General features: G+C 43.5%; 1 protein-coding gene across 1 annotated transcript in view; it reads left to right on the forward strand.

Annotated features, from left to right (window-relative positions):
- The window catches only part of lck (LCK proto-oncogene, Src family tyrosine kinase), a 122964-nt gene extending 113657 nt beyond the window's left edge, over positions 1-9307 (forward strand). Inside the window, exons 12-13 of the mRNA XM_078567498.1 lie at positions 3285-3416; positions 8396-9307. Coding sequence (XP_078423624.1) covers positions 3285-3416; positions 8396-8598 — 335 coding nt within the window. The 3' untranslated portion in view covers positions 8599-9307. The remainder of the gene's footprint in view (positions 1-3284; positions 3417-8395) is intronic.
- The last annotated feature ends 3737 nt before the right edge of the window (positions 9308-13044 follow it).

Here is a 13044-nt window from a genome sequence, read left to right on the forward strand (position 1 = left end):
TCTGCCTTGTCCACAATGCGATCCTGGTACAGAGAACACAGAGTGTGGTAACCTTTTTAACAGCAGTAGAAATGCAAGATAAAGAATGTGGGTGGAGTTTACAGATATTTTATATTATAGCATGCTCTGATCTGGGTAATGCTTCAGGAGTCAAAAGTCATCTCAAAACTAGCATCTTTACAATTTTTTACCCCACGTCATAGTTTATGGTAAGGAGCATAATCCTGGTTACAATACACTCCACTCACCAACCAAACTCCTTACTTTCAACTAAAACAGTAGCATTTAGAATCTTCCCATTGATGGGAGCTTTGTTGGAATGAACAGATTCTACAGAATCTAAATGTACAGTCAATAAATATTGATGTAATCTGTCAGCCTCCTCATGGGGAGCTTCATCAACTGAACTCCAGAGTTCTCAACCTCAAATCCATTCCAAGCTTGTTTACATAGAGACATTTCCATGAAATGGGACCCAAGGCTGACTCAAATGCAGGCCAATCAAATTGTTTCATTGGTGATGATCTGATCACAAGATATAATATATTACAAATTAATTAGTGCCTTGGTAGTCGACAAGTTTTGCATCCCTGTGATCCTTTTGTCCAACTGGTTGTTTCTACCTGAAGCTAGATGGTATCAGTCTGTGCCCATTCAGGCATTGAAATCACCAAGAATAATGAGTTTGTCCTGGTGCAATACTCCTCTAATTTTCTTGCTGAGGTCATCATAGAATGTTCCTTTGACCTTGTCTGTATGTGTCACTGTTGGAGGATAGGCATATGCTGGCTACTGGCAAGACTTAAATGAAGGACCACAAGTTTATCGCTGATCCTGTGGGAAGTCAAGCTTGTGTGCCAGTTCAGACTGAATGGCAAAGCCCACGCCTGACTGTTGAGGCCGGTCCTTGGACTTGCCAATTGGGTAGAATGTGTACCCCACGCCAATCTCTTCAAGTTGAGACTCTTCAGCAAGCCCTGTTTTGCTTAGGGTGGCTATTTCAATGTTGTACCTGCCCAGCATTTGATTCCTGGAGAGGAGTACTAGGACCACCATGGTATTGGCAGAGCAAACTTTGCGGCCAGTCTCCCTAAGTGCAGCAAGTTTGATTGAACCATCCCAAACACAATCTTCCAGCAAGCAGACAAACTGAAAACAACATGGATACACCCAGATGCAAAGACTGGCACATATTGGGTTCCATTATTATATGACGGAGAGATTAAGGATATGGGCTCTACCCGTTCCCTTAGGTGTGCAGAATGCTGGTCTGGTTATTGGCTTGTCAGGGGTATTGTGTCTTTGAAGATAAAATCTAAGGCACTTTGGTACAGAGTCAAACCACAAATGAAGCTTGATATAACTGCTCTTAAAGACAAGAATTGGAACACAAACTAGCAACTCAACAAGTTCCTTCAACAGCACCTTCCAAATCTGTGACCTCTACCATCTAGAAGGACAAGGGCAGCAGATGCATGGGAACACCCCCACCTGGAAGTTCCCCTCCAAGCCACACACCATCCTGAATTGGAAATATATCGCTGCTCCTTTACTGTCGCTGGTCCAAAATGCTGTCAATCTCCTTCCCTAACAGCACGGTGGGTGTACCTACACCACATGGACTGCAGCGATTCAAGAAGGCAGCTCATCACCCATTTCCCAAGGGCAATTAGGGATGGGCAATAAATGCTGGCCCAGCCAGCAACGCTCACGTCTATGAAAGAATTAAGAAAAGGCAAATGACGTGTTGGTCTTTATTGCAAGGGTATTGGAACACAAGAATAAAGAAGTCTTGCTACAGTTGTACAGGGTTTTAGTGAGACCACATCTGGAGTACTGTGTGCAGCTTTGGTCTTCACATTGAAGAAAGGATATACTTGCATTGGAAGTGAAAGTTCACTATATTGGTCCCTGTGATCAGGGGGCTGTCCTATGATGAGAGGCTGAGTAAATTGGGCCTATATTCTCAGGAGTTTAGAGAAATGAGAGGTGATCTCATTGAAAAATTCTAACGGGGCTTAGTAGGGCAGAGGCAGAGAGATTTTCTCTGTTGGTCAGGGAATCTAAAACACAGGGACACAGTCTCAGGATAAGGGGCTGATCATTTAGGACTGAGATGGGGAAAAATTTCTTCACTTAAGGGTTGTGAATCTTTTAAATTCTCTACACTGGAGGGTTGTGGATGCTCCATCGTTGATTATATTTCGGGTGTATTTTCCCAGCTATGGGCCAGCATCTTCCCCATCGTCGGGGGGGTTTTGAGCAGGAGCGGGTAGGCTCCTGATCCCGCCCAGCTTAACGTCTGCCCGGAAGCGCCATGCGCTCCCTGTGCGGGCCGGGGGGGGTGCGGGGGGGGGATTCCCAGAGCCGGGAGTGCACTCTTTCGTACATGAGCACGCACACGGAAGAGCACACAGATCTCCCCGAGGCAAAGTGCTGCCTCAGGGAGATCGGCTCCAGATTCAAACTTTCATTAAAGGCAGAAAAAAAATTCCTCTCATGTGACACTGTCATATGAGCTGGGACGTATCAATTTCTTTTAGTTAAACGTTTTGTACAAATTTTAATACCCTCATGAATCCTTATCCCGCCCGTGGATGAGGTTTCATGTTTTTTCAGAAGCCCGCCAGGGCTCCCAGCCTGCCCGCCAACCTTAAGGTTGAACGGGCAGATCCATTGATCATTTAAATTACTTTTTTTAATGGCCTTATTAGGCCTTTGGTGGGCACGCTGCCGATTCGGCTGCGTGTGCGTTGAACTAAAATCTAAATGACGTGGGGTGATCTCAGGACACACGTCCAGCATCACCCCCGCGTCATTTTATACATCGGCGAGCGGGCCCCAACCCCTGACTGGAAGATGCAGCCCATGGATTTTAACACACAGCTGACATGCATTGAAATTCAAGAAAAATGACACAGTCAGTATATTCTCTTGCAAGCACTGTCCAAATAATCTATTGAAAAATGTGATGTGAAAATGTAACAACTTTCAGAGAAAAGATTTTTTATAGATTACACCAAAGATTCACATTGATCAAATCATATTAGAGTGACCCAACAATTAACCACCACTTAATCAGGTTACACCTGCAATGTTACAAGTTAGATATTCCTTTATCTCAGATCCACATCAACTACCTTCCCTAAGTATCTCTTTTATTTAGTTTGATTTGTTCATTGGATGCAGGCTTTTGTTGCCCATCCCTAATTGCGCTTGGTGGTGGTGAGTTGCCTTCTGGAACCAAAAGCATGTTTAACATTTAATCTCCCTCTGTTGTTTAGGAGCTAAATTCCCCATCAAATGGACGGCGCCAGAAGCCATCAACTATGGCACATTCACCATCAAATCAGATGTTTGGAGTTTTGGAGTCCTGCTTACAGAGATTGTGACATATGGACGGATACCATATCCCGGTATGGTGTTTGAATATTGGCTGATATTTTTGGTATATTGCTGGATGCCATTTTCCAGTATAATACAACAGTTACTATTGGTGCCATTTCAATGCATCTCTCCCATGATAAATTTAATGGTCTTTTTGTGTATTTGTTTATGACAATTGCTCTGTATTTTTACAATTACATCATGTGATTTCATTTCACTAATTTCTTACAGTATATGTTCAGGGGAAAAAAATTCATCGATGATCAGTTTTGGGTTCAAAGTTAGCGACACTGTCACAAGCACCTGAACCTGAAGGCTCGGTTTCAGCTTGAAACTGGGTCTCGAGCCTCTTCATGTTAACCGATGATCTGTCAGTGTCTATTCCCCTCCCACAGGGTGCGCACCTACTTGACGGGAGTGTGTCCCGACCTCATCGTGCACTCGCGCAATATTTCACTTGGCGGGTATGCGCTGGAGCCGGCAGCTCACCTGCCAACAATTAAAAGGCCTAATAAGGCCATTAAAAAGTGAATTGAAATAAATATTTCACTGCCCGCCCAACCTTGCAGTTGGCAGGCAGGCAAAAAACACCAAGCGGCCTTTGCACTTTTTTGGAAACCTCATCCATGGGTGGAATGAGGTTTCCTAAAGCAAATAAAAAAATTTTTTAGAACTTCAATTTTTCATCAATAACAAGTCCCTGCTCATGTGACTGTCATGTTTCATTACATTTTTTTTTCAAATAAATTTGACATTAACTAGAATGTCTGCATCATCCTCCTCCTTAGTGAAGACAGGGACAAAGTACTTATTGCAAACCCTGCCCACATCTTCAGCATCAATGCACAAGTTACCATCTACATCTCTGACAGGTCCGACCCTTTCCTTAGTTATTCTCTTGCTCTTAATGTACCAGTAGAACATCTTTGGGTTTTCTTTGATTTTACCTGCCAATTTTTTTTAATATATCTTCTTTGCTTTCCTAATTTCCTTTTTAACTTCACCCCTGTACTTTCTATACTCCCCTAGGCTTGCTAACGTATTAATGTTTTGTGACTGTCATGAGCTTTTTTTTTCTGTTTTATCTTACCCTATGTGCTTCTCGATAACCTGGAGCCACATTTACTGCTGCAGAAATGCTTATCTGATCCCCTCACTATTGCTTTTCCACTCTTCTTCCATCACTCCTATGCAGCTGAGCCACCCGTGGTGCCACAGACTTGGCTCTGGCTGCACTTCCCTGAGGAACCATCGCCCTAAATCTAAAATGGAAAACCAATTATCAAGCAAGATCGACTCAGAGGACTCCTGAACTACCTGCCTGGTTCTATCAGACTGCCTGACAGTCACCTATTCCCTCTCTGCCTGTATTCTCCTATCCTGCAGTGTGACCACCTCTCTAACCGTGTTATCCATGTATCTCTCAGCCTCGTGGATGCACCATAGTGACTCCAGCCACTGCTCGAGTTCCAAAACCAGGAGCTCAAGCTTCTGCAGCTGGTGACACTTCCTGCAAATGTGTTTGTCCAGGGCACATGGTACGTCCATGACTTCCCACATACCGCAGGATATACATTCCACTCGGCCAAGCTGTTCTGCCATACCGTAACTTTAAAAGCTATTTATTATAATTAGAATAAGTAGAATAGTTTACCAATTACTCACCAATCAGCCACCTTCCCCTGCACCAAAGTAAGAGCCAACTACTGGAGGCTGGGGGGAAAAAAATGTAGAAAAAAAACCTCGCCCACTCTATGCACCCAAACTGCGCGCAAAGTGCAAACAAAGCAGCACTGAGGAAGGCCTTTTTTATGCTCCCTGAAAAACAACTGATTAAGCTTCTGAAAACCAGTTTAATCCAGCTACCTAATTAACTAGCTGCAGCTGCTCTCAGAGAGCTTGTATACCCATTTGAAGGCTGGAATAAAACTCAACTTCTCTTAATTTAAGTAGTTTTTAGTTAATTGCTAAATTAAAGAAAAGACTAAACTTTAGATAGAAATTCACCCTTAAAACTCCCTCACTCACTGGACACCCACTTTGTACTCTATGCACCCAAAGCAGCACTCCAGTGCAGACTCAGCGTTGGCAAGAGAAATAATGCTAAAATCAGGAGTCATGTGACCATGCCGACCAATCAGAGTGGAGTGGTTGGACTTAAGCACGCTCAAATTTCTCTGTGAAGCAACTTGCAAAGCATGCGAGTATGGTGCAACCTGTGAAAAAGCTAAAAGGGTTGTTGATTGGACAGAGGGTGAAGTCGATAGTGCAAGTGGAAAGCCATGGTGTGAAGCAGAAAATGGGCATTGTGAAAGATTGGGACAGTCCACCATCCAAATGTGTCCACCATTCTGAAAACCAAAGAAAACATCATGGAACAGGTCAACAGTCAGGCATTCTCTCCAGCCAGGAAGAGGATGAGATCGGCTGCCTATCCTGGTGTTGAAGAAGCTCTGCTAATGTGGATCAAGGCAGCCCGAACAGAGAACGTTCCCATCTCTGGCCCAATCCTGCAGGAAAGGGGAGTTGCCAGGCAAAGAAGCTGGACAAAAAAGTATCAATGGAAGAAAAGGAAGATTGTCTTTGTCCCAGAGAGAACTGTTACGCTCGACCACCCGATTCCCTAGCCAGTGGCGTGAAAGCCATAGAGAAGCCATAGAGATTACTGCAGCACAAAAACACCGAAAACATGTTTGATGCACTGACGACATGTTGGACTGTATCACGCACATCCAAGGACAACAAGCTAAGCAGGAAAAGATTATGGAGTTTTTAAAGTGTTAAATCCCAGCCTTTCTCAAGGTCAACACAATGTAAACTACATATGAACAAATGGAATAAAGATTTTTTTGTCTTTTTGCTGTGTTTTACTGTGTGCTTTTTATTCAGCATTTGAGTCTGAAAGACAGAAAGTAATACAGTGGGAAGAATTTTGCCCCCCTGTTAGTGGGGAGGAGGTTCGGGAGCAGGCGCACCTCCGATTGGTGCCCCAATTGGAGGCGGGGTGCCATTTTACGTGGGTGGGCCAATTAAGGCCCACCCAGCATGACGTCCGCACGGAAGCGCTGTGCGCTCCCTGTGCAGGTGGAGGGGGATTCCTCAGCCGAGAGTGTGCGCATGCGTGTGAAAGAGCGCACTCATCTCCCTGGGGATAATTGTTGCCTCAGGGAGATCAGCGCCAAATTCAAAAATGTGAAATATAGAAAAATAAAATTTCCCTGACATGTCCCCTCAAGTGACACTGTCACAGGAGTTTGGACGTGTCCATCACTTTTAATTAAACTTTTATTAAAGTTTTAAAAACCTACATGAAACTCCATCCCGCCCGTGGATGAGGTTTGATGCTTTCTCTGAAGCCCGCCAGGGCTCCCGGCCTGACCACCCTCCCTAAGGTTGGACGGGCAGGTCCCTTAACTACTTCGATTAGTTTATATAAAAGCAAAAAAACTGCTCTCCGCGGATGCTGTCAGGCCTGCTGAGTTTTTCCAGGTATTTTTATTTTTGTTTTCAATTAGTTTATAAATGGCCTCAATTGGCCGTTGACAGGTCGGCGGCTGCACAACTGATTCAGCTGCACCGCCGCCGACCTGAAAGTTGAAATGAGGCGGGGTGACATCAGGAGTTCCGCCTGACGTCATCCCGCCTCATCTTACGTGTCGGCAAGTGGGTGCCCACCCCCCACCCCCACCCCCACCCACCCCCCCCACTCCCTTCACCAACCCACACCCCCCACCAGGAGCAAGGTCAATGTGGAGCTGACTCACTCCACACTCGCCCACCCTGCAGCTGGCGGGACTCGGAGGAGGAAGTCTCGCCTTGGAAGCTGCCGACCAATCAGATTGTCTGGCAGCTCCAACAGTCCCAGGAGCACCAAGAACGTTATTAGTGGGCACTGCAACCAGCCCCAAGAAGAAGCTCCCCCCTCCCCCCCCCCCCCGCCCCCACCAGAGCAAGATAAGTCCGGGTCTTGGGCGGGCGAGGATTAGGCAGAGAGACAGGGGTTGGAGTTGGTATGCTTTATAGAGCCGGTGGATAGGAAGAATGGAGGAGTACTATCTTAGGGGCCTGCCCCCTGATGAACAAAGGGCACCCTCCAAAGATAGCACCCTCCTTCCTTCCCACCCTTCTATAAAGCTTTTTAAAAACACCACCTGCACTCTCCCATCCGACTGCCCCTGCCAACCATATAATGGCATGAGCCGCCATTTGGCTTGTTAATGAGCTCAATTGACCCTTGGTTATTTATTTAAATATAGTGGGCAGGCTGCCAATTTTGGCACCTGCCCCCCCCCGCCCCACCCCACTCCTTTTATGGGGGTGAGCTTGAGGGTGGGCTGGAAGTTCGTGGTGTGCCCACCCACACCCCCCACCAAAAACTTGCCTGCTGGGGGCCCTGTAAGTGTTGGAAGCATTTGTAGGCATGTTGGGTTACACCAGCATTTTCATGTGGCAAATTGGGCCTCCTCGCCTATCATGAAGCCCCACTTGCCTGAATTTGAAGGGGGCTCCCCTGGGATTTGACTCACTGAGAATTGACTGTATTTGACTGCAACTTTAAACAGCATTGTAGCAAATACATGCAACACATTTAACTGATTTAATCAAGATGGAGGTTATCGATTTGGAATTTTCCATATACTCTTGACAAACTTTCATAACTCCATAAGATTTGAATTTTCTGTATATTGTTCAGTGGGCTGCATTCTTATCAATATAGCTTGATCTGTGAATAAATGTATAACTATTTGAATATTGTTTATTTCTACCTTTTGGTTATTTGACTTTTGTGGAGGGTTTCTGACCTAACCATAACTGTTGTGTCTCCTGCCCATGGTACTTTAGTGATCATTAGGAATGTGGAACCTTTCTCAGGAGAGTTAATAAGCTCTCAATGCTTATATTTGAAATTAAACACTGCTTTTTCTCTAGATTTGCCTGTCATATAATTACTTGTTTGCTTTCTCTCTGAATTGGTCAATCTTCACCTCTCTCTATCCGTTATCTGTAGGAATGACCAATCCTGAAGTCATTCAGAATTTGGAGCGGGGTTATCGAATGCCAGCCCCTGATAATTGTACCCAAGAACTTTATGAAGTAATGATGCGTTGCTGGAGAGAGAAACCCGAAGACCGGCCAACATTTGAATTTCTGCAAAGTATACTGGAGGATTTCTTCACAGCCACTGAATCTCAATACCAGCAACAGCCTTAACAGTACCATGGACTCTGGAGCTGTAAATATTGTTTGGGAATAGAAACTCTGAAATAATTTCTTGAGAGCTACTGGAATTGGGTGGAGTGGGAGGGATAAACTTCGGTTTGTAACTTGGTTACCCAACTAAAATACTGATTGGCCAAGGGAATTTGGAGTGGCCATTTTATCTGGAAATGATAATTGACTGCGGTTTCGATATTATTCCCAACTGCACCATAGGCACTTAGGGAAAAAAAAGTGCGAACGATTTTTTTTCATTGAGACAGGGGTTAGAAATTTCCTCAGATCTGCTCCCACTCAGGTGGATAACTTCACGGAACTGCAGTGGAAATGCCGCTTATGTGCGTAATTGGGATTTCCGTCACACTTCTGGAGAGTGCAGCTCTGAGGAAACCCCTGCCCATCCTCTCATTGAATGGATTTATTAGAAATGAATTGCACCAAATTGGATCTTTTTAAAGATTTGTTCAGAGTTCAATTGCATTTTTTTTCATCTAACAATACCAGAGTAAAATTCAAACTTATCAAACACAATCAGGATGCTGGTTAATTGCATGAAATGTGTCTTGGGTTTACAGTACAACCTGGTGAAATTTAAGATCCTATTGCAAAGTATCGATTAGATAAAGGATGTGCTTCTAGGGGATTATCACCCAATTGTCTGACTTGTATGTACCATAATAAAGTACTTGCCTTATTGCAATTAGCTTATGAGCTCAACAATTCCTCTATCAACAGAATTACATTTGCTTTCCAATTGCTGTGAGTCATTGTTTCACTTTCAATCAGCACATCTGATACAATTATGGTAAATAATGAAAGGAAAAAGCAAAGTATACAATATTCTAATAGTTTCTGATGGCCCTGAGTAATTTTTATAATTTAACGTAGCATAAATTTATAATTTAGAAATGCACAACCTTTAGTTGAAATATTTATGCTACATTATCTAATCTCTTTTAAATGTTTTTCTTTTGAAAGAGCTTCTATTTTAATTCAGTCCATCTTTTAGAATTAGTGAAATTTACTGGTGCTCTTTTAGCCTAATGATTATAGCTCTGGCTTTCAAACTAGAAGTTACATGTTGGAGTCCAAGAACAGTCTGCCACACTTGGGATCTGTCTAAAACAGTCTGAACCAGGCCATGAGATAGCACACCATACAAAATCTTCCACATCAGGGATGCAGCTAACTGATTGGACAGAAGGGACAAAATCTTTATTGGAAGTAATGCCACCCCCATCTTTTTTTTATTCGTTCTTTTTTTTATTCATTCATGGGATTTGGGCTTCGCTGGCTGGGCCAGCATTTATTGCCCATCCCTAATTGCCCTTGAGAAGGAGGCAGTGAGCCGCCATTTTGATCCACTGCAGTTTGTGTGGTGTAGGTACACCCACAGTGCTGTTAGGGAGGGAGTTACAGGATTTTGACCCAGCAACAGTGAAGGAACGGTGATATATTTCCAAGTCAGGATGGTGAGTGACTTGGAGGGGAACTTGCAGATGGTGGTGTTCCCATGTATCTGCTGCCCTTGTCCTTCTAGATGGTAGAGATTGTGGGTTTGATAGGTGCTGTTGAAGAAACCTTGGTGAGTTGTTGTAGTGCATCTTGTATATGGTATGCACTGATGCCACTGTGCATGGTGGTGGAGGGGGTGCCAATCATGCAGGCTGCTTTGTCCTGGATGGCATCAAGCTTTTTGAGTGTTGTTGGAGCTGCACTTATTCAGGCAAGTGGGGAGTATTCCATCACACTAGAATATAAAAGCAGGGATGTGCTGCTGAGGCTTTATAAGGCTCTGGTCAGACCACATTTAGAATATTGTGAGCAATTTTGGGCCCCATATCTCAGGAAGGATGTGCTGGCCCTGGAGAGGGTCCAGAGGAGGTTCATTAGAACGATCCCAGGAATGAAAGGCTTAACATATGAGGAACGTTTGAGGACTCTGGGTATATAATCGATGGAGTTTAGAAGGATATGGGGGGATCTGATTGAAACTTACAGAATACTGAAAGGCCTTGATAGAGTGGATGTTTCCATTAGTAGGAGGGACTAGGACCTGAAGGCACAGCCTCAGAGTAAAGGGAAGACCTTTTAAAACAGAGATGAGGGGAAACGTCTTTAGCCAGAGAGTGGTGAATCTATGGAATTCATTGCCACAGAAGGCTGTGGAGGCCAGGTCATTGAGTGTATTTAAGACCGAGATAGATAGGTTCTTGATTGGTAAGGGGATCAAAGGTTACGGGGAGAAGGCGGGAGAATGGGGTTGAGAAACTTATCAGCCATGATTGAATGGCGGAGCAGACTCGATGGCCCGAATGGCCTAATTTCTGCTCCTATGTCTTATGGTCTTATGGTCTTACACTCCTGACATGTGCCTTGTAGATGGTGGACAGGCTTTGTGGAGTCAGGAGGTGAGTTATGCTGCGTAGAGTTCCCAGCCTCTGACCTACTCTTGTAGCCACAGTAATTATTTGGCTAGTCCAGTTCAGTTCCTGGTCAATGATGATTCCTAGAATGTCTGCTGCTCTTGTCCTTCTAGTTCTAGAGGTTGTGGGTTTGGAAGGTGCTGTCTAAGGAGCCTTGGTGAATTCCTGCAGTGCATCCTGTAGGTGGTACACACTGCTGCTACCGTGCATTGCCGGTGGAGGGAGTGAATGTTTAAGGTGCCAACCTATTGAGTTGTTTTGTCCTGGATGCTTTTGAGCTTGAGCTTCTTGAGTGTTGTTGGAGCTGCACTCATCTAGGCAAGTGAATTATTTTGTTTTTAGCTCCTTGAAGTGAACCCTTTCTCTACAATTCCTAAAAACTGACCCCACCACTAATGGTTAAAAATAATAGCTGCCTCCATTGTAAAGTATATTAGGACTGAGAGGAATAGTGCAGCAACATTTTATTGATAATCTTTTTTTAAAAAAACAGGAAAATGTTGCTCTGAAGGAGAGTCATACGGACTTGAAACGTTAACTTTGTTTCACTCCCCACAGATGCTGTTAGACCTGCTGAGTTTTTCTAGCATTTTCTGTTTTTATTTCAGATGGCCAGCATCTGCAGTATTTTGCTTTTGTATTAAAATTTTTCTATGTTTTATTCCACATAAGACAAAAAGTATTTTAGCTGTAACGTGAAGTGACAGTGACATAGTTATATTGGTATATTTGCTTTCATTACAAATAAAGTGAAAATGAATGAATAAGTAAATGTAATCCCATTGGGAGCAGGAAAATCAATTTGCTTGATGTGTATATGCTTGTGTTGTGTGAAGTGGAATTGATGCAGCCTTCTGATCCTACAAAATGTATCTTATATCACCTGATAACAAAATGTCAGTACAATTGACATCAACTGGCAACCTCAGTGGCCTCTTTTTCCAACTAAAAAATATTTCCTGGGATCCAGAAGCTTAACAGAAATGGAAAAAAAAAGATTCTTTAAACTTCATCGATGTGACTGGGTTACTATTTTTCTGTTTTTTTTAATCTCTTGTATTAGTGCAGATATTTTTTAAAATAACAGAAGTAAGATATTGACTTTCTGAATACAAGTCAAAATTCATTGAACTTTTTAAGGCAAAACTTTCCTTTTTGATTTTTAACACAATATATACATTCTGTACAGATATATAGATGCTAGTTAATTTAGGGCATTTGTGGATTTAATAACTTCCTTTAAATATGTTGTAGTTTTGAGCATTTTTCTTTAAAATGAATTAAGGAAATAAAGTTTAAATTCTGTTTTGTGTTTGGCTATTAATTCATATTATAATAGCTTGAAAAATGCTCCAATCATTGGTCAATGTTTTCACTGATGTTGCAATCAGTGGACAGGATATTTTTCTTACAAACAGTTGGGGTGGTATTTAATAGAAGGCAGCAGGGGTCTCACTCGCTGATTAGAGAGCTAGTGAGAACCCACCCCACCCCCGGTTGCCTCTTTTCAGGAAGGCCGGCTACATCGTGCAAATCAGGCACCTTTTACTGTGAGCTTTCCCCCCGAATCAAGGGCCTGGGGTGGGCAGACCCGCCTGCCAAGAGCTGCCAGCAATCGCTGAGTGAAGATAATTCTCCTCATCTTCCCCCACCCCAGATCGGGCTTATCCAACCCTTTTTTTCGGGTGGGGGGAGGTGCACGTTTCCATTTTTTTTCACTCAAGGGGCAGATGAACAAATGAGAAAGATACATGAACGTCAAAAAAAAAAGTTGAGCATGAAGAAAAGAAACAACATGATAAGCAAAAGTAATGCAAATTCAAAGCAATAAATTGATCATTGAAAAGGAGAAATTAATAAAGATGACTATTAGAGGGTCAGAGTGTGTGTGTCCAGTTCACTCCCAGTCTCAGGGTGCTCACTCACCCTCATCCACTGTGTGAAGGGGTGTGAATATCTGTTGGTGTTTGGGGATGAGGGCGAGTGAGAATTCTGAGACTAGGAGTGAGCCAGA

This window comes from Cetorhinus maximus, chromosome 21, assembly GCF_964194155.1.
Source record: "Cetorhinus maximus chromosome 21, sCetMax3.hap1.1, whole genome shotgun sequence".
NCBI classification, from domain to species: Eukaryota; Metazoa; Chordata; class Chondrichthyes; order Lamniformes; family Cetorhinidae; genus Cetorhinus; species Cetorhinus maximus.